Here is a 25,773-nt window from a genome sequence, read left to right as displayed (position 1 = left end):
CAAATCCTGAAAGGATGGAGAGTTGGAGGGGACAGGATCACAGCGTGACCACACCCCACGAGGTGCTTTCTCGCTCTCTCCTTGGCAGGCACATACACTCTCTGGTAATTAAAAAAAAAAATAGGACCTGCAAATATAAGTAGCTCATGACATCAGACAAGTGGGCAGTGTGGGGCAATCTACTCCAACTTCCACATAGAGAGGCTTTCTTTTCGGGGTGGGTTAGGACGAAGCAGGAGGGTGGCCGTCGTAATCCCGGGGAGTTCTTTTCTTCCCTGTCTTTTCTCTGCCAGGCCCACCCTCTTCTCCAGCTCCTTTTGCAAGTTCTGACTCGGATGCAGTTAACACCCTGACCCTGCCCGAGTTTCCCTCCATCCCCTCTTGGAGACAACTCACCACCCCTACTTTGCAGCTTATTAGGCAATTTGAAGTGAAGACCCACTCCAGAGACCCCGAATTCAACATGTCCCCTGGACAAACCTCACCTTAAACACAAACACGCTAGGAGGTAGGATAGCATTGTGGTGAGAGACCAGCCTGTGAGTCAGACAGACCAGAATTGGCTGGGGGTCATGCTGCTAACTGGCGGTCCTAGGAAGGAGCCTTCTCAAATCCGACGTGGGCCAGGGGCTACCCTGACCGCAGAGAGCTGTGGTCAGTGCAGTGCGCCACTCCGGTGCCTGTGCTGAGGGAGGAGAGGCCAGAGCTCAGTGCTGTCCGTCGGTGTCCAACGTGCCTGCGTAGAGTTCACGGCCATGCAGGCATGTGTGGGCTGGGGTGCTGCGAAGGGCTGTCTGCATACGAGGAAACACAGTAAACTGCAGAGTCTTGCTTTCTGGGCAGCGGTACTATCAAGAGTGCACCCAGAGAGCGTCACCCTGAGAGCCCCCTGAGCTCCCCTGCCTTGCCCAGAAGGGCAGCCCCTCACTCTCCTGGTTCTGAGATTCCAGCCATTTAGGGACGTCGTCTTGTGGAAGCTGAAGAGATCCAGGCTGCCCATGGAATGCGGACTGCACTGCAGAGGGCTGTGGGGGTGTCTCCTGCCTTCTGCTGTATGGGAGCCAGGCTAGGGGAGGGCTAGGACAATCATCCCGCCGCCGCCTTTGACTCTCCTGTGGCTGTAGGGCTAGGACACGCCTCCCGCCGCCGCCTTTGACTCTCCTGTGGCTGTTGCAGAATGAGGTGCTCAACCGGCAGATCCAGAAGGAGATCTGGAGGATCCAGGACGTGATGGAGGGGCTGCGGAAGAACAACCCGTCCCGGGGCACGGACACAGCCAAGCACAGAGGTGGGCGCCTCCTCCGCCACACGGGCCTCTTGCCTCCCCAGAAGTACTTCCAGCCTCTAGTGTTTCTGCCTCCATCCCACACCTGCCAGCTCTCTCTGCTCAGAGCCTGTCAGGGCTGGAATCTTCCCCTGGGTAGGCAGGGCTCCCCACTATCCACAGAACAGAACAGGCAGGCCACAGAGAGACCGTGACCCTGGTACTCTAAATCCGCTGCAGAAAATGTCAGAGGGCGCCCGAACCTCCCTAGTCCCTGGCACACAGGCTGACTGGTGACCTGTAGCCCCCACTTTAGTATCTCCTTGAGCCCTGGATGTCATGTGGCTTTCTCTGACACCTTGGGGACAGTTGTGTCATTTCCATCCACTGTCCTCCTGCCCAGCACACTTCTCGACAGCCAGCCTGAGACCTCAGCCCAGGGGACCCTGAAATGCTAAATGCTCCCTCTGATCCCTGGGTCTTGTTCCTCCCCTGCCTCCTCCACCCACAGTGGCCATCGCACCCCAGGCCACACCCGTCCTCTGGCCCTCATCTCTGTCCCCTTCTGTTTCCCCCCAGGAGGACTTGGTCCCTCGGCCACCTACAGCTCCAACAGCCCAGCCAGCCCGCTCAGCTCCGCCAGCCTCACCAGCCCCCTGAGCCCCTTCTCCTTGGTATCCGGCTCTCAGGGGTCCCCCACCAAGCCCGGGTCCAACGAGGTAAGCTGGGAAAGTGGAGTAGAAGGTAGGTGGGGGAGGGAGGGAGGGCTGACTCATTTACCTGAAACAACAGATTCTGTGCCTGTCTTTCCCAGAGGCTTCTGGGCTCTCTGTCACATCGTTCTCACACCCAGTTTGTGACCTTCCTTCAGATCTCCCTGCACCTGTCCTCATCTCTGTCACCTTCAGCCCCCTTTCAGGGAAGTCTTCCTGAGCACTAGGCCACTTAGCAGAGATTCCATGTGCTTAAAGGAACTGAAGTCCATGTGGTTCCAGGGGGTGAGGGGGTTGAGGGGCATGCAGACAGCAGTTTCACAGTCAGTCAACCAGCACGTGTTTGCTGAGGCCCTACTGTGGGCTAGGGACGGCACGAGGTCCTCTCACTAAGACCTAGCAGGCCTGGGCCTTCCCTCGGGCAGCCTGGCCTCCAGTGGGGCCAAGACTGAACCATGGCAGAGAGCCAGCCTACAGAGCCTGGTGGCACAGTCTCAGTAACCTCTGACCTTCCAACGAAGGCACCCCTGGTCATCAGGCATCCGGGGACGCCGAGGGACAGGGAGATGGTGGAAGGAAGGGCTGGAATGAGCCCACAAGTGGCGAGGGGGTGAAGGAGAGCTTGGGGCAGGCAGCAGTGGGGGTGGTGGGCCCAGAGCCCTCGCTCTGGAGTTGGAGCTCTGTCCAGCCAGGGGTGGGGGTCGGGGCCCGGGGGCCCACCCAGGTTCCCACAAGGTCGCCCTCACCGTCTGCCTCTCGCTAACGCTCTTTTCTCCTGGTCTCACAGTGGCTGCTCTCGTTCCTCCTAATGCTCTGGCTTCTCTCTGCCTCAGGAGCCCGGCCCGCCTCGGCCGCCCCTCCCCAAAGCCTACGTCCCCCTGGAGTCTCCTCCAACCGTCCCTCCACTCCCTAGCGACAGCCGCTTCTGGCCATACCCCAACTCCCCATCCTGGCACCACAGTGGCGAGACAGCTAGGGGTCAGGTACCCAGCACCCTTGGGTCCGGGTCCTGGAGGGTGGGAGCAGGGAGAACGGGCAAAGGACCAGCTGAGGGGGCAAGGAAGGACCCTGGTGTTTCTCCGTTAACTCCCAAAGCTCAATTTCCGCTGGGCCCCTGCCCAGTTGGACTCTGGGTTAGGAAAAGGGATGGCAGAGGCGGTCACCCAGGCCACCTTCCCTGTTCCTTTCTGTGGTCAGTAGGGAAATGAGTCACCGCCCTGCCCATCCCTGGCTCCTGCAGCCAGTGGTTGTGGGTACTGGTGTGCCCCACTCCCTGCCAGTGTGACCAGCCAGTAGAGATGGAGTGACACCCCTACTCTGCCTCCCCCTCAGGCCCCAATCCTCTCATGCTCTCTCTCTCTGCCTCCACCTCATTTTGTGCCCCCTGGGGTCTCAAGAGCCCCTGGAGTAGAAGGACACAGGCCCTTCACTCCCCTCTTCTGGCTCCTTCTCTCACCTGGATCCCTTGCCAAGCTCCAGCAGATATGCAGTTAGGCTTGGAAGAGGTTGCGTGGTGAGTAGAAAGAGGCCCGGACCTAACCTGGACACCGTGTGCCCGCCTAGCTCTGCCGTGTCCGTTTGCACAACCTGAGGTGCGCGCGGAGGTGGCAGAGCAGGTAATGTTCCCCGTACTGAAGACACACAAGGTGCTGCCCTGACCCGTGCACTCTCGCTGGGCTGGAACTGGCGCTCCTGAGCTGCAGCTGCCTCCTTTCTGTACTCCTCGCTGAGACAGATTCTTCAACGTACAGTGGGCGAGGTGGCTCGGAGGGCGTCCGAGGTCCCTTCCAGGCTCATGATTCTGTGGCACACAAGCCAAAGGCCCTTTTCCTTCCCCCAGAACCCTGGTACCGAGGCCCACCTGGTTCTGTGTGTTCAGGTGGGAGCAGAACAGAACCCTTAGACCCTAGTCTTGCAGCCCCTCCTGTAACCAGCCCTCGACTGGCTCAGCAAAGCTGTGCTTCTTGGTGATTGTCAGGACAGCAGGTTGGGTTGAGGCTTCAACGGACGCCCTCCTGGGGGCTCAGAGCTCTCCCTCCCCAAGATGCACTAGATCGACCAGCCTTTAGGTTCAGGGGTGGGAGCTCCAGTGCATCCCCACCCACCGGCCGCCCATCACACGGGGAACTGCCCTATTCCCTGTGTCTTCAAGGGTTTAGCTGGAACCCTTGCAGAACAAAGAAACATCCCTGGGGGCCGAGTTCCTGCCAGCCACTCTAGCAGCAGTGTCTCTCCTTTCTCCCCAGCCCAAGGCAAGCTACGAGCAAAGCAAGAAAGACCCCCACCAGACCTCGCCCTTGGACGCGCCCAGAGACATCAGCCTTGTGCCCACCAGGCAGGAAGCAGAGGCAGAGAAACAGGCAGCTCTCAACAAAGGTACTTCCTGTCCCCTCCTCCCCTGGAAGTAAGCTCGAGGGTCAGAGAGGTGCTCTGGCTGCTCATTCACTCCCAAAGAAAGGGCTTACCCCCTTCTGGGCTTTTAATCTTGTGGTGAGAGGGACTAGCCTCTTTCTGAGAAGCAGGTCCCTGCCTTCCTGTTAAGGCCCACCGGCTGCTCTCTCTCCCTGCAGTTGGCATTGTGCCCCCCCGGACAAAGTCCCCCACAGATGAGGAGGCAACCCCTTCAGGAGTGGTGAGGAGGAGTGCCAACGGGCTGACCAATGGCCTGTCCTCCCGGGTGAGTACGTGCCCACGGGCTCTGAGAGCTGGGCTGCCTCCCGGGAGCCTGTGTGTCCACCCAACTGCGTGACTGTTGAGGAAACCCAGGGCCAGGGGAGGAGGGTAGAGCAAACAAAAACAACAGCCCTCCCCCCAGGAGAAATTCTCTCTTGGGGACACATTTAAGGGACACGGACAATGTGCATAATGAACATGAAAGAATATTTAGCAGGGCCAGCAGGAGCTGTGGTGGTTAAGATGCTGGATCCCACATGGTCGACTGTGTGCTTTATGACTCAGACCCGGTGGCTTGAAAAGACCAGAAGCTTGTGTCTGCACACCCCAGATCCTAAGAGAACAAAGGAGAAGGGATTGTGACATGGCTGTCCCCTCTGGGGGGTGATTTCTCACTCTCTCCCTCTCTGGTGGTCACACACACCCTATAGCAGAAAGAGAAACCAAAAAAAAAAAAAAGGAGTCCCAGCAGGTAGCGTGGTGGTTAAGGTGCTGGATTCCCACATGGCCAACTGTGGTTCGAGTCCTGGATTCAGTAGCTTGAAAATCATGTCGGGCACGTGTGTGTGCTTGCCCAGTCCAGACTGGAGAAGAAGGGATTGTGTCTGGCCATGCCCCTTGGAGGGTGACTTCTCACGTTCCCTCTCATTGTCTCTGAGTCACTCCAGCAAGTACACACACTCTAAGGCAAAAAATCCTAAAAAAAAAAAAAAAAAAATAGGAATTAGGAGAATTGTCAGAACATGACCTTACTGAGATATGAACTCCATGGCAGTCACGCGTGCTGACCCGAGGCAGCGTCTTCATTTCCAAGGGCGGCCAGCAGCTGGAAAACTACCGCAAGCGGGTGGCTTAAAACAGCACACATTGATCCTGTCCGTAGAGGCCAGAAGTCCAAAGCCGAGGTGTCGTCAGGGATGGTTGGTTTGGAGATTCCGAGGGGAAGGCCATTTCGTGCCTTTCTAGGACATGGTGGTTCCTGCCAATTCTTGACGTTCCGTGGCTTGTAAAGGCGTCTGTCCAGGCTCTGCCTGACTGTACGTCTGTGTACCTTCTCCTTTCTGTCTCATAAGGGTACCTGTCCTGGGATTTAAGATCTACCCAAGCCCAGGATGATCCCATTGGGGGATTCCTTATTAGGTCTTCAGAAACCCATGTCCAAATAAGGTCACAGTCTCAGGTGTCAGGGTTAGCCTTTAGACATATCACTTGGGAGCAGCTATTCAGCAGTCCACTCTCTGGCCCCCAAATTTCATACTCATTCCACTGTAAAATACATTCACTCCTCCCAACACCCCCCAAAGACTTAATCCATGACAGCATCAACTCTAAAAATGTCTCTAAAGATCATTGACTCAAAAGTCTCAAATCTCGGGGATTAGTGGATGGCCTAATGGTTACATCGCTGGACTCCCATGTAGTTGACTGCAGTTTAAGTCCCAGACCCAGTAGCTCCAAACTCATGGTGGGTGCATGTGCATGTGTGCCCAAAATCCTGAGAGGAGAATGGAGAAGAAGGGATTGTGGCGTGACCATCCCCCAGAGGGTGATTTCTCACTTTATGTGTCTCTCCAATGAGCACACACGCCCTAGAGCAAAAATCTCTCTAAAAAATAAAAAAAATGCCTCAAATCTCATCATCTAAATCATCTCCACAAGTATTCCTGAGATGCTAGACAGGATCAGTCTTGGGGCAAAATTCCTTTCCATCTGTGAAACTAGAAAATAAATAAATCAGGACCCAGCAGATGGTGGTAACGATTATATCACTGGACTCCCACGTAGTCGACCATGGTTCAAGTTCCAGACCTTGTGGCTTAAGACTCATGGGGTTGGGGGTGGTGGCAGGTGGCGTGGTAGTTAAGGGTGCTGGACTCCCACATGGTCAACTGTGGTTCAAGTCCCAGACCTGGCGCCTTGCTTTCTCTTTCTCTCTCCATCCCTCTTTGGTCAAATTTTAATGAATTAATTAAAGTTTAAAAAATATTCTTAAAAAAATAACTCATGCTGGGCACATGTGCGTGTGGTGCCCAAGATCCCAAGAGTAGAATGAAGAAGGGATCGCAGCATGGCCATCCCACAAGGGGATGATTTCTCGCTTTCAGTCTCTCTGTCTCTCTCTGCCTCTCCAGTGAGCACATGCACCCTATAGCAAAAATCTCTCCTAAAAAATAAAAGAAAAAAGAAAGAAATCTTGGGCTGGCAGGTGGCATGGTCATTGAGGTGCCAGATTCCCACATGGCTGACCATGATTTGAGTCCCAGACCTGGTGTCTTGATTTCTTTCTCTCTCTCTCTCTTTCTCTGTGTCTCTCTGATCAAATTGAAGAATAATAGTAAACAAATAAAATAAATAATTCTTTTAAAAAAAAAAAGAAAATAAATGAATCTCTCTTTAAAATACATGATGAGACAGGCATAAGGTTGTCATTTCTGTCCCAAAAAAGGACAGAAGGAACCTTTATTTTGTTGGAAATCCTGCAACGCAACTCCCATTCGGATCCAGGACCTGAGGAGAATCCGCCATGACCCTCTCATTCCGAGGCTCCACCAGCCCTGCCTCCAGGCCTGCCTCTGTTTTGTCTGTCTCTATGCCCGTGCACGGCTCTGCTTGCAGAACCGTTCTTTCTGTTCTGAAGATGAGCGTATATCCATATCCAAGTAGCTCTGTTGGCCTCTCTCGCCTGCATCAGATTCCCAAAAGCCTCATCGCCTTGTTACTTTCTTTTTCCCTCCATCCCTATTAGTGCAAGCTGGGGGTGTTTCTGCCGATGCAACATTTGGAAAAACCTTGTCCGTCTCCTGTGTATTTCAAGGGGATTTATGCTGTTAGAGAATTCTCTGCAAATCCTTCTTGGCTAATCCTGTTTCTATTTCTGGCTTCTTCCGAGATGGCCCATGAGTTACATGCCCAGTCTCCCCAGAAAAACGCTTTCCGGTGCGTCCTTGACGCTCTCCAGGGCACATTTTTCCACCAGGCATTTCCTATCGTGCAGCTCAAAATTCTTCCGGGCTGTGCCCATTACCCATCCCCGAGTCTCTAGCACGTTCTAGGTAGGTTATAGCAGCACCCCCCGCTTCCTACACCAGCATGTCCGTTAGTTTCCGTGGACTGCTGTAACAAATGACCACATGCTGGGTGGCTTTAAAGAACACAAACGTATCCTCTCATAAATGTGGGAGACAGAGCCCAAACTCAGGGTGATGGCAGGGATGATTCTGGAAGGGCTGTTTCCCATCTTACGGTCATTGCCGGGAATAGTTGGCATTCTTTTCCAAGTGGAGGGCTTGCTCCCACCTCTGCCTCCATCTTCACCCCACCCTTAGTTCCGTGTGCTCTCATCTTTTCTGTCCTTTATGAGGACACGTACTATTGGATCTAGGGCTCACTCTACTTCGGGATGACCTCATATTTCCAAAGGATGTTCCATTCACAGGCAACAGGAGTTAGGACTTGGATATATCTCTGAGAGGGCCACTAGTCAACCCCTATAGGCAGGGAAAACTGAGGGCTAAGGGTGGGTAAAAAGCTGGGTGGAGGACAGGCATGCGTCAGGGTCTTGTCTGTCTGCCACAGCAGGAACGCCCCAAGAGTGCCGTGTTCTCTGGCGAGGGGAAGGTCAAGATGAGTGTGGAGGAGCAGATCGACCGGATGCGGCGGCACCAGAGCGGCTCCATGAAGGAGAAGCGAAGGAGCCTGCAGCTCCCGGCCAGCCCAGCCCCCGAGCCCAGCACCAGGCCCGCCTACAAAGTGGTAATGACTTCCAGCTACCCATGAGTATAGCCTGGCATCTGCCAACACTGCCCACACCCAGGGCATGGCCAACCTGGGCCAGGGAGGTGTGAGAGGATGGACACTTAAAAAACCACCTGGGGGCCATCAGGTGGTATGGTGGTTAAAGGCATTGGATTCCCCGGACCAGCAGTTAGCGTAAAGGCTATGTCGCTGGACTCCCACGTAGTCGACCACGGTTCTCGTCCCGGACCCGGTGGCTTAAAACTCACGCCGGGCGCGTGTGCATACATGCCCAAGATCCCGAGAGGAGAATGGAGGAGAAGGGATTGCGGCGTGACCATCCCCCCGGGGGGTGATTTCTCGCTTTCTGTCTCTATGTCTCTCTCTGTCTGTCTGGCGAGCGCACGCGCCCTACAGTGAAAATCTCTCCAAAAAGAAAAAAGAAACCAGCACAAAATCATGCAGGACTAGCTATCATTTGTACAATTCTGGAGCATTTGCTCTGTGCTTGGTAGGGGCCGCCTATTCCGAAGATAATCACAATAGCTTACCTTTACATGACACCTCTTTCGTGCTGTTTAATCCTTTCAGCAGCAGGGGTTAGGGGTTTTTATCCCCATTTTACAGCTAGGGCAGCAAAGTCAAGAGGAAGTAAGTTACAACTTTTCAGTGCAGAGCTGGGAGTAGGCCCAGGCATCCGCTTGGTTTCTCTTTCTACTGAATTTCCGAGATACAGAAAAAGTATGAGTCCAAAGTCCTCACCTCAGACAGTTTCCATTCCAGCTGAAGGACTGGAACGTCTATGATCTGAGTCAATTAGACATCAACTCCAGACATGCCAATTCAGCTGCCCACGGCGTATGGCAGGACGTGGCAGGGTTGGGGGCTGCAGGTCCTGGCAAGGGTATTGATGAGAGCTGACCTCTGCGGCCTTGCCGGTGGGCAGGCTGTGGTGAGGAGCAGGTGGAGGATCATGCTGCGGTGGGGACAGTGCACCAGGGAGAGCGGCGGCCAGCTCAGGTGCACCAGGCGGGAAGAGCGAGGACTTGGGCGCGGTCAGAGCTACCTGGAGGCACGATGGCCGTGGGACCAAGGCCCTGAGTGATCGTGACAGTGCTATTTCCTAGGTACGCCGCCACCGCAGCATCCACGAGGTAGACATCTCCAACCTGGAGGCCGCCCTGCGGGCAGAGGAGCCTGGTGGGCAGAACTACGAGACGCCGCGGGAGGAGATTGCCCGGCTTCGCAAAATGGAGCTGGAGCCGCAGCACTATGACCTGGACATCCACAAGGAGGTGAGTGGGGCCCAGGGGCCTCCGGGGGAGTGACCCCTCCCCATCGGCTGTAGGCGGTGACCTCAGTCCCTCCACAGCTCTCCACTCCAGACAAAGTCCTTATCCCCGAACGGTACATCGACCTGGAGCCCGACACGCCCTTGAGCCCTGAGGAGCTGAAGGAGAAGCAGAAGAAGGTGGAGCGGATCAAGACGCTTATTGCCAAGTCCAGGTAACAGGCTTGTGGGTGCCTGCGTGTCCTCTGCCCACCCTGGCACCTAGGACTCCTGGGGCCCTAGACGTCGCTGGAGGTACTGGGCCTCCCCAGGGGAGAGCAAGGTGAGGCAGTGGCTCGAGGCAGCAGGCCGGGCCCAGGCATCAGGCTAGCAGGACCCACTGGGCTCCTGCACGTCGTATCGTCAAGGCAGACTGGAGGGTCGCCCTCTGGTCACTTCTTTTCCCCTCCAAGGCTGCCCTAGATGTTCACTTGAACCTTCTAATTTGTTTGAGAACGTCGAAGGTGGGAGTCCCAACCGTGTTTTGCCAGGGTCCTGCTCACTCCTAGGGACAGCCTTGCTGGGAACCAGAGCTGCACACTCGTGGGCCCCTGGCCCTCCCCGCCAGCCTCCACCTGCAGGCCCCCCAAGCCCATTGGACCATCCTGTCCCTCCCTCCATGCCTGTGTGTCTGTGCCTCTTCAGTATGCAGAACGTGGTGCCCATCGGCGAGGGGGACTCTGTGGACGTGCCCCAGGACTCAGAGAGCCAGCTGCAGGAGCAGGAGAAGCGGATTGAAATCTCCTGCGCCCTGGCGACCGAGGCCTCCCGCAGGGGCCGCATGCTGTCTGGTGAGAGGGGCTGGGCCTCACTCCGCCAGGGAGGCCAGCTGACCAGGTGTAGGGGAGGAAGCGCAGTGCTGCGAGGGGGGCAGGGCCAGGGAGACTCAGGACCACATTCCTCAGGGTCAGGGTGAGCATTTGCTGAGCACCAGGTTCTGTGCTAGGCCTGCAGGGTACAAGGGATCAGAGCTGCTGCCACCCAGGAGCCCAGAGCCATGGCCATCTTTCTGTCCACTCCGTGAGGGATGGCAGAAGCCACATGGGAGCACAGGGTGCCCTTCTGCAGGGGCAGGTCACAGAAAGGCACAGAGAGGTGATCGTTGAGTTTGACTGGGGAAGGGATTACCGGTTAGGTAAATGGGGGTATTCCAAGGTGCCCTGTTACTTCCTGTCCTTGTTCTGTACAAGAGGAAGAGTAGCTGAGAAGACGGTGTAGCACCAGGGGCTCTGAGAGTGATCCAGGCACCACCCAGGCTGCTGACCCAACCCCACTTCTCTGCTAAGAAAGGACAAGGAACTGATTTCCCATGACAGCAAAGACCAGTGGGTCCCAGGTAGACACTGGGAGGGTTCAAGTCAACAGGATTCACTTCCGCCCAGCCTGAGAAAGCATCTTGGAGTGGACAGCATGTCACTGGGCTTTGTAGAAAGAAACTGATGACGTCCGACCAGGAGGGATACAGTAGGAAAGGCAGCGGCAGGTCACAGAGCCCAGGAGAACGTCCTCTTCAAGACAGAGGTGATCAGGATGGAGCCCTAGAGAGAGTGAGGGCTTTGAAGGACATGGTTAGGGGAATGATCTAGAAGGGAGCCATGGTTTCAGGTGAGTTTGCTAGAGGAGAGAGAGACCAGGTGTACAGGACACAGTTAGACCCACCTGTCCAAGAGTCAGGCAGCAAGCACTGTTGCTGGGAACGTGGTGGGAACATGGCCGATTAAAGAGGACCCTGGCACTCTGAGACTCCATTTCCTCATCTGTGAAATGCAAATCAAAATCCCTGCCTCAGGGACCAGCAGTTAGCGTAATGGCTATGTCGCTGGATTCCCACGTAGTCGACCACGGTTCGTGTCCCGGACCCGGTGGCTTAAAAAACTCACGCCGGGCGCATGTGCGTGCGTGCCCAAGATCCCGAGAAGAGAATGGAGGAGAGGGGATTGCGGCGTGACCATCCCCCCTGGGGGGTGATTTCTCGCTTTCTGTCTCTGTGTCTCTCTCTGTCTGTCTGGCGAGCGCACGCGCCCTACAGTGAAAATCTCTCAAAAAAAAAAAAAAAAAAAAACCTGCCTCCAGGTGCTTTATCCTCAGGGGTGAGCATCGGAACCAGGTGTGGCGAGCACCTAGCACAGTGCCTGGCCTTAGTAAGTGCTCAGTAGATGCGGGCCGTCCGTGGTGGTCGTGACCGTAGCAGTAGCGTCGGTGTCGTGGTAGTAGTAGAAATAGCAGTAGCTAAAGTAGAAGTAGGAACCATGTGTTCTTTTTTTGATTATCGAAAATATGGATATTTTTAGAAACCAGAAGACTTTAGTCTAAGCCTCAAGGAAGAGCCACCCGGTGGTTAGGGAACGGTGAACTTTAGAAGGGGCAGCCAATTGGGCTGAGTTGAGGGGAAGATCAGGGTGCTTCAGAGAGCCCCATCCTTCATCCAAAAGGCAGCAGAACCAGTTTGGCTGGAAAGGAGTGTTCTGTGCAGCCTCCCTGTGGTGTAGCTGGGAAGTGAACTTGAACCTTCCAAAGATCAAATTCCACGTGCTCTGGGCAGAAAGCAACTTCCTGTGCCAGAGGGACAGAGCTGTTGTAAAGGCTTTGCTCTGCCCCAGCCCCAGGCCCTGGCGATCACTACGACTATCTCCAGCCAAGGGTTCCGTGCAAACAACCCACCCTGCTGGTCAGCTTCCCCCTCGGTACACATGGGCTTGCATTTCGGGGCCTGTGTGCCGAAAGCAAATGGTCACCTTGCTTTTGCCAAAACCCCAACTATGTGAAAAATGGCTATGGCAGGGCCAGACCTCAGACTTAGCCCACTGTCCCCACCGCCCCTGGCCTGCAGCCCAGACCCCGGAGCTACATCCTTGCCAGTACAACATAGCTCACGTCGGCTGCTGTGTGGGAGTGCTGGGCACAGGCCGTGAGGGCAGTGTGTGAGCTAGTGCCCACGCGTGGGAATGTGTACAGGCCGCAGGGTGCGTGTTGTGACGTGCACAGGTCCACCTGGGATGTAGAAATTCAAGTATGCCGTATGCAGGAAGAGGCGGTGGGCACGTTTATACACGTGGTGTGAATGCGTGAGCCATGTCTCTGTTGGGCAGTGTCCGTACATACACGTGTATCTGTGTGTATCCCAGCGTGCAGAGCGAGGGTGGAGGGAGTATTTGAGCGCAAACATAGGAATATGATGCGTGTATGTGCAAAATGGCTATGGGTGCTATGTGGAGACCCGGTAGGAGTCTGAGTGGTGTGTGGTAAGGTGTGGCAGCCTAGGACATGCATGGAAGTGTACCTCATACGTGTGGGGTAGTGTTAGAAATGCACACATGGGATCAGCAGATGGTGCAATGGTTACATTGCTGGACTCCCACGCAGTCAACCACAGTTCGAGTCCCAGACCCAGCGGCTTAAAACTCATGCCAGGCACATGCGCATCTGTGCTCAAAATCCCGAGAGGAGGATGGAGAAGGGATTATAATGTGGCCACCCGCCCTGGGGGGTGACTACTTGCTTTCTGTCTCTCTGTCTCTCCTGTGAGCGCACGCACCCTACAGCAAAAATCTCTCAAAAAATAAAAAGAATGCACGCATGTGTGTGCGATCGGCCTTTTGGTAGTGCGGGCACGATAGGGCATGTCTGTGATGTGTGCAGCCCAGTGCCGCATGCGTGAACAGGTCTGGGTGTGCAGGAGAGAGAGGGCACAGCCTCGGGAATGTGAGTGCCTGTGGTTGATGATGGTGTGTGCGGGCATGGTAGGACTTGGGACCACACGTGTTGTCGTACCACATGTGCCGATACGCTACTGCCACCTGGGTGACTCTGAACTATTTCTGATGGGCATATTCCTAACAGAGGTTTAGCATTTTTCTGCCTTCTTTTTTTTTATTTTTTAGGAGAGATTTTCACTATAGGGCGCGTGCACTCGCCAGACAGACAGAGAGAGAGACAGAGAGACAGAAAGCGAGAAATCACCCCCCAGGGAGGATGGTCACGCCGCAATCCCTTCTCCTCCGTTCTCTTCTCGGGATCTTGGGCACGCACGCACACGCGCCCGGCATGAGTTTTAAGCCACCGGGTCCGGGACACGAACCGTGGTCGACTACGTGGGAGTCCAGCGACATAACCATTACACTAACTGCTGGTTCCCTTCTCTGCCTTCTTAAAGAGGTTGTGTTCAGGTAGTTAACTTCACTTCCTCATTCAGTATCATAATAAATATCTTTGTTTGCAGACCATTGTTAAAGAGATGCCCTTAGGAGCCCCCATTGTCTAAATCTATTTCTATCCCAAATATTCCCAAACAGTGATTCTTTTAAAGATATGTCGTCTACTTTTTACAAAAGCATTTCCCTCTTTAGTTGCACCTTCTTCTAAATATCGGTGGGCCTCTCTTCTCTCTCCTCCTCCCTCTCCTTCCGAAGTTTCCTATTTCTAGTCTGTGGGCCAGAAACCCGCCAAGTCAACACCTATTACAATTGTGTTTAAATAAAGTAACTGGGCTCTGTGGGGCTCTCCTATGAATAAATTATAAGAGCCTCACTGCATATTTGTTGTAACATCTGTTTTGGCTTCCTTGAGCTCTGCCTTTGCTAAGTTTGGATTTTTGACCTTTCTAGAACTGAGGGTTGCCAAATAACTAACCCCTGGTTAGCGCTGTGAATATGCACACAACATGTGTTTGTGAGTGTTTGCAAATGTATTTGGACATGAAGTTGCAGGTGTGTTGCATTTTGTGGAACGGCACAGAACTGGCAGTGCACCTGCATCTGAGTGAGTGTCGCTGTGTGGTGTTGCTGGGTCCTGTGGCTACAGTCGTACTGAGTGTGGGCAGACATAGCCGCCTGCCCCCGTGAGAGCTGTGTGCGTGATGTACAGATGGACACGTGGGTGTGTGCACATGCATGACCGCAAACGCTACCCGGGTCCTCTCTCTTGCACAGAGGGCAGGGAAGCTGATGAGGTCCAGGGCAGCGAGTAGGGGCTGGGAAGTTCCATGTCAGGACCCCTCTCTGTGGAAACGCAGTGTGACCCTGGCTGAGGTCTGGCTCTTCTCTGAGCCTGAGTGAGGACGTGTCCCTGCCATCCTCTGCCTCGCAGCTACACTGAGGATGCACTGGGACCTGGGGACTGCGGACATCTGGTCCCCAGGAATGTGACTCCCCGTGTCAGCGTCCTTGCCCTTTGCTCTTCTCCACATGGAATAATAATGATAATAGAGTAAAATCTCATTAATTCAAATGTCACCACCTGAAGGCTTATGTTGACCCGCTCATGGGTGGATTGGAGTTCGGCTTCACCAGATCGGAGACAGGGGGTTCTCAAGTGCTAGTGGGACCTGTGTTTCTGAGCCCTTGACACGTCTAAGTTAACAGAATTCGGCTCAAGCCTGTCTGAAGCCTCAGTCTGCATAGACTTGATTAACATGGTGGTCATGTCCCTCTGTCTGTTCATTGAGTGGGGCTGGATGATTTGGATTAGTGGATTTTACTGCATTATTAATCATTATCATGAGTGATACCACCATGTGTAAGGTACCACCCCTTGGGCCTATGTGCACAAGAGCGGAGAGGCATGGGACCCCCATCGTGTGGATGGGAGGGAGTGTTCAGCCAGAGCAGGCCTGGCCTCCTCCACAGTCACCTGGTTCTTTGCAGAGCTGGACTCGCCAGGCCTCCTCTCCAGCTTTGCCCTCTCCTCCATGGTGCCTGCCGGGAACGAGGGCCGCTTTGCCTGGGCCCCAGCAGGCTCCACGCTCAGCCCTCCCTGCTAGCCTCCCTGCCTCGCTTCCGCCTGAGGAGGGGCCTCGCTTGCTCTGGGTGCCCAGCCTCCCCCGCCCACCCTATTCACCTCCCTGTTCATTTCTGTTTCCAGTGCAATGTGCCACCCCAAGCCCTCCCACCTCCCCCGCTTCCCCGACTCCACCAGCCAACCCCCTCTCGTCTGAATCCCCGCGGGGCGCCGACAGCAGCCATGCCGTGCGGGTCTGAGCGCGGACGTAAGCACTTTTCTACTGTATTCCATCCTTCCCGGGAAGCAGGTCTCTTCCCTCACCTGCTCCAAGCCCCCAACCCTCTCATCCCACGTCGCTTCTCCCCACCCCGATACCCTTCCATCCATCCACTCGCTGCAGCCTGGGCTGGAGCCGGCTGACTGGGCTGCTTCTCAGATGTTCGATGCTGGTGGGCTTTGCTCTTCGGGAAGCAGACGGAATGAGCTGAGGCCTCATCTGTCCGCCATCAGGGAGCCACTTTCCGACCCCCCCTCCTCCTGTCAGCCAGTGAGCTGTCCATCTGTTGAGATGCTGCTGGCAGGCCCACAGCAGAACCCTCAGAAGCCCCCAGAACCACTTCTCCACCCCAGCCTTCCTGTACCTTACACTGGACAGCTGCAGCCAAAGCCACGGCCCTTCCCTTCTGCCGGGACACAGCATGAGGCACAGGCAGGAAGGGAAGAGCTGACCTCCCTCCATGTGTCCCATTCTTGTTAAGGGAGCGGGTGGGTTTCTGCCAGGATTCACAAGACAAAGCCTCTCCCTGGGAAGGTTGGCTGGAGGCCTCATCCCTCTACAGCCTGTCTCACCCTGCTCTCTTTTCTCCAGTGCAAGCCCTGGCCGAGGCCAATGCTGGGAAGCTCCACAGAGCCACATTCTGAAGCTGTCCTCTACCTGCCTGAGGTCCTGGCTCCTCACCCTGGCCCCCTGCCCCTGCGCTCCTGTGGGAATGCTGCAAGGAGCCAGGCTGGGGTCCAGGGCTGCTGCCGAGAGGAGTGTGGGTACCTTGGTGTCCACACGTCCACTGCACCTCGCCCGGAAGCTGTCATCACTCAGACTGTGGTCCTAGGCCAGGGCCTGAGATGAGCGGTAGGGGGCCCTGTCCTTTCTGATGCCTGAGTCGCGGGGGATCCTCAGCCTGGCTCTGACTGGGGTTATGCTGGTCCTACTGGAACATTCCCGATGGAGAATGTGCCCTGGTGGGTAGCACTCCCTTGGCTGTCTTAGGTCAGAGCTAGAGGTGAAGGGCAGTCTGAACACTCTGCCTCTTCAAGCCCCACGTGACACGGAGGACAGCACCCGCTGCCATCCCCCACCCATCTGCCCATCCTTGTGTCCCAGCCGTGCCCAGGGCTCTGACATATCTCTGCTTCTGGGTGCTCCTCTGGGGCCCCGGGGGACTGACCACCCTGTTTGAGCCAAAGACAAGATGAGAGGTGGGAGAGGCCCCTGGCTCCCGGTGGGGACGGCGCTGGCTGTGGGTGGAGAGCGGCAAGTCTGTGCAGTGTCAGGGCAGGTCGGGAAGGGTGCAGAGAGGAGAAGAGGTTCTCGGGGCGTGGGAGCAGCAGGACGCATTTGCAAGTCAGGGAGAAAGAGGGAAATGGCAAGGGTATCAGATGGGTTTTCCCTGGGTGGAGCCTTAACTTGGTGCCAGGTCAGTGCCAGAGTATCACCTCTGCTTCCCCAGGTGGGCCTAGGAGGACCTGCCAGCGGAGCACACAGCAACCTCAGGCTTCAGCTGAGGTGCTTGGTGTGAGGATGGAGGTGTCTGGTCAAGGGGAGTCGGTAGCAAGTGCCTGGGAGATGGCTCTTTCTATGCCGGGCCTGGTGTCGGCCCGGGCTGGGGCAAAGAGGACTTGTCTTCTGCAGGGCGCGGTCAGCCTTGGGGCCTTACTCACCCTGGTTCCTGACATTTTTTTGCCCTATTCTCTGTGGACTGTGCTGTGGGCCAGCTGAGTTTATGCTCGAGGGAGAGGGCATGAGGCCTTCATCTGGGGAGGCCAGATTCCATCCCTGCTCCTCTTCCCAGGCATCCAGGATGAAGGCCAGTTGAGGTTCACAACTGACCGGGCCAGAGAGGCCAGTGCAGGGGAGAGCAAAGTGCATTCCTCCTTCACTCCACCCACCTTGATGAATGTAGCCAGAGTGAAGCTGTGGAGAGTGAGGCTGAAGACGTCTTTGCCCCTTGGGCCTTCTTGCCAGAGCTGCTGCCCGGAGACTTCGGCCTGACCTCCAGTGGCCCCAAGAACCACTGCTTTATCTTCCGATTCCTCTCCACTCCTTCATGACTGGGAAAGTTACTGGTTCATATGCAAGTAAAGATGACAATGCATTCAACAAATATTTATTGAGCACCTTTTATGTTCCAGGCACTGTTCTAGGTGCTTAGGATGTCCTCGTGCTTCTGAGGGATGACAGCCTGGGAGAAACCCACCTATCTCACTTCTAGTAGGTTTTTTGAACATGACACTTGGCTGCATTTCTCGTCATCGGCTCAAGCATCCCAAATCTGTCCTTTCTCTCCTACAGACTAGCAGGTGGGATTGGCTCCCAGGTTACCCTCTTCCCCGTCTTTCCCTGCACCTGGCTCCCTCTACAAGAAACAGACTTTGTAGGTTCTTCCATCCCTGCCCGTCTCTTTGTCTGTCTCTCCCTTTTTTAACTGATATTTTTAGAAATACATGTAAAATACCAAGAAATAATGTCTGCGCCTCTGCCCCTTTCCTCTCACCCCCTAATTCATAAAGCTGGCTCTTTATGTTGCTTTACATGCCTTAATATATGTTTTATGGAGATTATACATATTACAGATATATACGTAATATATATATATACATAGTGCGGATGTCTGAGCCTTTCCTGCAGCCCCTCCCAGCCCATTTCTCCCCTGACTCCTTAACCACTCGCTGCATGTTGAGGCCACACCCCTTGCCTTTGGATCCAAAGAAAGGGAGAGGAAAGACTTATTTTAAGACAGATGTATTTTACGCTTTTGTTACAAAAGCAAATCTATTTTCAAAATGTGCAATGTCTGACTAGGATTGGCAAATGATGTGGAGAGACGAGGACAGCTGCCTCTCGGTCCTGCCCCATGCCCTTCTTCTTCCCCATCCCACAGTCAGCAAAAGGCTGGTCCCGAGCGTACTCAGAGCAGGGCATTCCCCCAGCAGTTACACCACCTGCTCTTGGTGACTGAGGGTGGGCCGATGGGACTCCTCTCGAAGGAGATGTCCACAGTCGTGTGCACGGAGGACACCCCTGCAGGCACACACATCTGGCTGGGCTTCTGGACCGCCTCCCCTCACTGCAGGGAAGGTGATGGCGCCTCTGCTGAGCAGCACTGAGGAGGGGCTGCTCCTCGATGGTCCCCTGTCTGGGGCAGAGCCCCGTGGAAGCATCCCAGGATCCTCTGGGCCTCTCTGGCTCTCTAGTGCGGATGTATGTGAGTTCCTCGGACGCTCCTCTTTCACTTGACCCTCTCTGGGTCACAGCTATGGCATCTGCAACCTTTCTCTCTGGGGGCTGTTCTCAAGAGGCTGGTCTCTCGGTCTGGCATCCAGACTGTGAAATCAGCTTCTAGGCTAAGGAGGGTCCCACGGACAATGTCACCTCTCCTTGTGACTCAAGAAACCCCAAGGACTTTTCTCTGGCAGGCTGCCACCGGGACACTGAACTAACCAGCGCAGCCCTCCAAGCTGCTCGTCAGCCAGCGAAGCGGGCCAGGGGCCCTCGCCTTGCAAGGACTTGGGCAGGATGGAGGTCCAGATCTGACATCAGAGGTTACGGAATCTAGCCAGAGCTCCTGGCCAGCCTTTGAAGCCTGACGCCCAACTTTGGCATTTATGGCTCCCTGTTTCCCGCCTCTATAGTTGGCAGTGAATGGATAGAGCTCAGAGGGAGGCCCAGGGCTAAGTAACCCCCCAGGGAGAGCCCTGGTTCCTCAGCTCGGGCTTTCCGGGTTAGCACATTGCCTCCCTGGTCAATAACTAAGAGGCTGCAATCCAGCACTGCTCCTGTCACTTTAAAGATTGTCTGAGGTCGCTGGCTGCGGGTACTTGCTGCCCTGCCTTTGAGAGGCTTGTTCTTGGGGCAGAGCGGACCATAGCAAAACAGGATCGATTCCTTTCCCTCTAAGCACCCTCCACTTGGCAGCTCTTAAAACTAAGGCAAAATATTATATATATATATAAATACATACATATATCTATTTATGCACATATGGGGCCAATTTGATTTGCTAGTATTAGACAATAAACCATTCAAGGACATTTATGATCTCAGTGTCTTTATTTAGTATTAAGTGGCCTTAGAAGAAGAATTAAGGGTAGATAAGCAGAGGGCATCTCTGTCAGGGGACCAGCAGGTGTAGCATCCCCTGGTTATCTTTCTAGCCGAGGCCTCCCTCCCAGGGGAGCAGGGGCACCTGATGCAGGTGCACATTGTCCCCCACCCCGGGCAGCGTTCTTCCTAGATTTAGGTACTGAAGAATCCTGGCGAGTTCTGTGTATCTTACAAGTTTGTATAAACATGACACAGAAAATAAAAGTAATGGTTTGTACACGCAGTGTGTGTCTCCCAGTCTGTGTGTGGTTGCCCGTGGGGTTCATGGCAATTTACAGGCTGGGCAGGAGAGGGATGGGGTCTGTGGGGCGGGGCCACGAACATGGCATTACGTACCCCACCGTCCATTCCCTCCCAGGCAGGGATCCCAGAGTGCACAGAGGAAACACTGCCTCACCGAAGCTGCGGATAATGGTCTGCTGTGGACACTGGGGTCGCAGTGTCAGTCCAGGTGACCGTGGGCCAGGGCTTGTCCCTAGTCCTGTATAATAGGAGTAAAAGATGCCTCAGGCCCTGGCCCCTTCTTGGCTTGTCTCTGAGACAGGGTAGGATGCAGAAGAAATGGGGACCAGCAATTAGCGTAATGGCTATGTTGCTGGACTCCCACGTAGTCGACTACGGTTTGCATCCCGGACCCGGTGGCTTAAAACTCACGCCGGGTGCATGTGCGTGTGTGCCCAAGATCCCGAGAGGAGAATGGATTGCGGCATGGCCATCCCCCCTGGGGGGTGATTTCTCGCTTTCTATCTCTCTGTCTCTGTCTGTCTGGCGAGCGCACGCACCCTATAGCGAAAACCTCTCCAAAAATAAAAGGAAACGCTCAGACTTTTGCAATCACTATACAGTGCCCGGTACTGCTGGCGCAGGGTACCAGGAGCTGGATGATTCGGTACGGGAGGCGCCAGAAAAGCCATCCCGGTTCTCATCCAGCCTCAATGCCTTGGTTGATTTCTCTTGGCAGCTACAGAGCCGTTATCAGTTATTGACATTTAGTGTGAAGGGCTCACTGAGGAGTCAGAGCCAAGGAGCCTGTTAGTTCCGTGGGCGTGGGGAGTGGAGTGAAAAGGTGAGCCGGGAATAGCAGGAGGCCTCAGCTGGGCTTCTGCGAGGTGTCCGAGGGAGGCATGGGTCAAGAAAAAGAGAAAAACTGAGAATGGGAGGTGAGAAGGTAAGCTCCCTCGAATCCCTGATTTTGTATTTCTTTGACTTTAAAGGTGGGTGCTGAATTCTGGGCACTTGTTCCCACCCCTGAAGGGCGGCTGGAGTGGTGCTCATTTCAGATATACATGGAATAAAGTGATTTTCAACTTTCGGAACTTCCCCAGGAGAGCTGCAGGCACCGTTGGGGTGGGGAGTATACTGGAGACGGGAGAACTCATCACCTTAAGGCTCTGAGCCTCCCCCTACGGGCCAGAGCCAGTGGCAGGGGCTGGGGGGTGGTGGGAGGCAGGAACAGACACCATCTAGAGCCATAGACAGGGCTGCAGTGATGCCAGCCAAGCCCTGTCTGCTCTACCTCCTGGCTCAGATCAACCCTGTGGTGAAGCCAGGTGGGGGTATCCATAAAAGGGACCCATAGTCAGGAAATGCAAATGGAAAAGCCACCGGCAGAACGTCTTGGCGGTGCTCAGTAGCTCAGTAGCTGCGGGTCAAGTCTGTTACCAGAGAGAGGCAGGCGCTACGTGGCCAGGCAGACGGCCACACTTCAAACCCGCAGCCGCCAGGGACCTAGGGCCACACCGCACACACCCAGCCCCGCCTCCCAAACTCCAGCAAGGATCCAGGCTCACCCCCACCGCATTGCTCAGACCGATGTGAGAGGGTGGCGCTCCCCTCCCAGCTCTGCTCCGTGCTAGCTACATGACAATCCGGACAAGACACTGAGGGAACAGGGAGTTCTCCAACGTCCCCTCCTTCACTGGCTGCCCAGCCTTTGGTGAAGACATTGCCAGGGCCCCTGCTGTTTAGCCCTCAAGGTGTCCTACTCTGGCCTAGTTTGAACCCCCAATCTCAGGAGTAACCGCACCATGTCTTCCCCTCCCCAGGTGGCCAGGCAGTAAGACCGCTGTGGGCTGACAGCAGCCTGGCCTTCCAGGGCCCACAGACACTTGTGGGGCTGTGCTGTGAAGGGGCCCCTCTCCAGAAAGGAGGCTCAGCTCTAGCACCTGGAGACACAGGCCAGAAGGCCCAGTTCTAAGAGAGTGGATCCTAGTGGGTTCTGAGGCTGGGGGCGGAGGAGAGATGGTCTTAGCCGCTATTTTCTATACCTGAGGGATATTTAGTACCATAATTTGAGATGAGAGCAGAAGCCTCCATGTAACAGCATAGTCCTAGCCTGTTAGTAGTATTTAGTAATCATAACAACAGGCAGGGACTAGCAGGTGGCATGGTGGTTAAGGTGCAAGATCCCACATAGCTGACTGGTTTGAGTCCCGGACCTGGCAACTTGAGAATCATACTGAGTGCATGTGTGTATATATGCCCAAAATCCCAAGAGGAGAATGTAGGAGAAGGAATTGTGGTGTGGCCAGTCCCCCCTGGAGGTGGGGGTGATTTCTCACTTTCTCTGTCTCTGTCTGGTGAGTGCACACATCCTCTGGCAAAATCCTCAAAAGTAACTAACAATAGTAATTGTTGTAACTGTCCCGTAGTAACAGTGATAATTAAGGCTCGTGAAGTGCTTACCATGTGCCCAGAATCCAGTTTCATGTCCTCATCTGCGCTTACTCGCTAGGCCTCGCCATAGCTCTGGGTGATAGGAACTATTATCCAAGACACTGAAATGCAGAGAGGGTAAAGAAAATATCCAAGTTCTCCCTGAGCTAGGATGAAGCCCAGGGCACGTGGACTCTACAGCCCGCGAGCCGCACCTACCTAGTGGTTTAATGAGGATGATACCTCCCCCTAGAGGGCATTTTGAAAATTTGCAGGTAAAAAGTTGTCTCAATGAAAGGGAGCAAAACTGCAGGGCACACACAAGACAGAGTTTGGAAACAAAGAATGGTCCATTCCCTGCACACCTTTTACTGTGAGATTAGACCACACCTACCACCGGGATAAGTTAGTCACACTCTAATTCTTAATAATAAAAAGTTTTTATAGGGCCCAGCAGGTGGTGTGGTGAAGGGTGCTAGACACCCACATGGCTGACTGTAGTTCAAGTCCCAGACCTGGTGACTTGCTTTCTCACTTTCTCCGTCTCTAGTAAGCACTTGTGCCCTATAGCAATTTATAAACTAATAATACTAACAATAAATAAACTCTTTAAAAAGTTTTTTTTTTAAGCTTTTAGTTTTTTAAAATCTTTCTTTAAGGGGCTGACAAGTGGCATGGTGATTAAAGGCACTGGATTCCCACATAACCAACATGGTTCGAGTTCCAGACCTGGTGGCTTGCTTTCTCACTTTCCCTCTCTCTCTCTTTCTTACTCCATCAATCTGTGATCAAATTAAAGATAAATTAATAGGGACCAGCAGTTGGCGTAATGGCTATGTTGCTGGATTCCCACGTAGTTGCCCTTGACTCGAGTCCCGGACCCAGTGGCTTAAACTCACGCCAGGCATGTGTGCGTGTGTGCCCAAGATCCTGAGAGAAGAACGGAGGAGAGGGGATTGCAGTGTGGCCATCCCCCCTGGGGGTGGTTTCTCACACTGTCTCTGTCTCTCTCTCTGTCTGATGAGCAAGCACACATGCCCTATAGTAAAAATCTCTCTAGGAAAAAAAAAAAGAAAGAAAGAAAAGAAAAGAAAAGAACCACCCAGCAGCCTACAGAGAGAGCCACAGGGTGAGGAAATGAGGTCTCCGGCCCAGAGCCTCACAGAGGAGCCATCTTGGGAGAGCCTAGCCCTACTCAGGCCTTTGCCGACCTCCTGCCCGCAGCCACGGGAGGAACTTGGAGCCAGCAGCACCGGCAGCTGTTCTGACATTCCTGACACACACCACCCTTTAAAAAAATTTTTTTTTTACAGCCTCCACAAAACTGAGGATGAACACTGTTACACGTGCAGAGACCTCTGGGGGAGCGTCTGTCGTCCCTCTCTCTCTGACACTATCGCGGGGCTCCTCCTGCCGTTGCTCTAGACTGCTTTCGGCGCGCTTTAGCTTCTCTGTTGACCCTCTTCTCTCACTGCCCATTGGAAGTACATGATCTTCAAGCCCTTTTAAGGTCCTGGAGTTGGGGCTGAACCTTTCCACGTGATGGCATTTCAAGACACAGATCTCCACGTCTGCCCTGTCCATCCCGACCCAGGCCACGGCGCAATGCCTTAGGACGATCCAGCTCCTCTGTGCACACGTCGAACTCGGTGTCTCTGTCCTCTCCACCTCGCCTTCTGCCGTCCCTGCTTCAGGTGCAAGACTTTCCTCCTCATTATACACAAGCACCTCTGGTCTCTTGTGTATAACACTGTGGTTGTTTTTAAGAATTATTTATTTTATTTTATCTTATTATTATTATGCTTCAATTTGACCAGAGAGAGAGAGAGAAAGTAAGCCGCCAGGTCCGGGACTCAAACCTCAGTCGGCCATATGGGAGTCCAGCACCTTAATCACCACACCACGTACCAGCCCTGACACTGGTTTTTATTCTCGTGCTCACACCCTGCTACTCTTTCGTTTTCTTGTCTGTGTGTTTTTGTTTTCACATAGAATGGTCCGGTCTCCTATTTCTCTCGAAGTAGGATTTAATTATTATGCATAGGTACAAGCAACCCACCTGTTTCATTTACAGCCAGGTAATTCCTGCCTGAGCATTTATGTATTAGGAAACATCGTGGGCTTTTTGGTTTTTTAATGACATAGATGATTTTTCTTTTTTTTTCCCCCAGAGATTTTTTGCTATAGGGTGTGTGCACTCACCGAAGAGACAGAGAGAGACAGAAAACGAAAAATCACTCCCCTGGAGGTTGGCCACACCGCAATCCCTTCTCCTCCATTCTCCTCTTGGGGTTTTGGACATACATGCACACACGTCCAGCATAAGTTTCAAGCAACCAGGTCTCGAACCATGATCGGCCATGTGGGAGTCCAGCACCTCAACCACTACCCAACTGTTGGCCCCAAGAGAGAGGCATTTGTGAGAGCATCTCACCCCGCTGTGATTCTCCTGCTCCAGCCTGGCAGTTAGCGAGGGCCCCCAGAGCGTGTCACCACACCCAGCCCGTTTAGGCTGAGCGGGCACCAGACCTGCGGCCCCAGCAGTCACACAGCAGAGCTCTCCCACCTGTGCCTCTGTGGCTGGGTCCAAGACTGTGTTTTATCGTCAATTATTATTTTTTCCTTTTTTATTATGGTCAGCTTTATTTGAGTTTGTTTTTAGTATTTTTAAGAGACAGGGTCTCCCAATGTTGCCCAGGATGGCCTGGAATTCGCAGTCCTCCGGCCTCAGCCCTCTGCGGCAGGGGTCAGGCTCTTGGCACTGTTTTTAAAGTGACACATGCAGATTGATGAACTTCATTTCTGGATAGAGGGGACATTAAAAAGAACTGAGGCTCTAAGCATTGAGAACCGCTGCTCTGCCACCGGAGGAAGGATGTTAGGAGGTCTCAGTACCCCCTCTTTTAGACCCACAGGGGAGGAAAAATCACCCCATATCTCCACATTAGTGGGTCGACGAGGCGGGCTGTGCTCCTGAACTATCAGCCCTATCCTAAGCCCCAGTCCAGGGTGTGATCTTCAACAGCTCAGACTCCCAGTCCAACACTGGACATGGCCGAAGGAAGGAGGCCCGAGCTCTCGGATGGTGCCCTTACCCCTGGTGTAACCCCATCGGGCTTGCTCCTTGGGGCAGCAACAGGTTTAACGCAGTTGCTCATCGCTCCCTAGTGTCCAGGGTGTGTACTAACACAAAGTCAAAATAGGCTGGCTGCAGAGCTAGTGGCCAGGTGGATAAGGGGATGGATCCTGCATGGCCAACTACACAGCCTAGTCTCGGACCCCGCAGCTGGAGAAACGTGCCAAG

General features: G+C 54.3%; 1 protein-coding gene across 13 annotated transcripts in view; it reads left to right on the top strand.

The window, feature by feature from the left end:
• PLEKHA6 (pleckstrin homology domain containing A6) overlaps positions 1–19,741 on the top strand; it is a 164,663-nt gene extending 144,922 nt beyond the window's left edge. For 8 of the 13 annotated variants that reach the window (XM_027776036.1, XM_014591885.2, XM_014591869.2 and 5 more), the window contains 11 exons: positions 1,177–1,288; positions 1,844–1,983; positions 2,811–2,960; positions 4,224–4,353; positions 4,548–4,654; positions 8,227–8,403; positions 9,513–9,680; positions 9,758–9,891; positions 10,361–10,506; positions 15,575–15,698; positions 16,302–19,741. In XM_027776036.1, coding sequence (XP_027631837.1) covers positions 1,177–1,288; positions 1,844–1,983; positions 2,811–2,960; positions 4,224–4,353; positions 4,548–4,654; positions 8,227–8,403; positions 9,513–9,680; positions 9,758–9,891; positions 10,361–10,506; positions 15,575–15,690 — 1,380 coding nt within the window. In that variant the 3' untranslated portion in view covers positions 15,691–15,698; positions 16,302–19,741. The remainder of the gene's footprint in view (positions 1–1,176; positions 1,289–1,843; positions 1,984–2,810; positions 2,961–4,223; positions 4,354–4,547; positions 4,655–8,226; positions 8,404–9,512; positions 9,681–9,757; positions 9,892–10,360; positions 10,507–15,574; positions 15,699–16,301) is intronic. The other 5 variants (XM_027776037.1, XR_003551192.1, XM_027776038.1 and 2 more) reach the window with 5 other exon arrangements.
• Positions 19,742–25,773: the final 6,032 nt, after the last annotated feature.

The sequence above is a fragment of the Tupaia chinensis genome, unplaced genomic scaffold (genome assembly GCF_000334495.1).
Source record: "Tupaia chinensis unplaced genomic scaffold, TupChi_1.0 Scaffold000627_1, whole genome shotgun sequence".
NCBI lineage: Eukaryota > Metazoa > Chordata > Mammalia > Scandentia > Tupaiidae > Tupaia > Tupaia belangeri.
The sequence above is the reverse complement of the archived record's forward strand: the minus strand, read 5'-3'. Positions and strand labels throughout refer to the sequence as shown.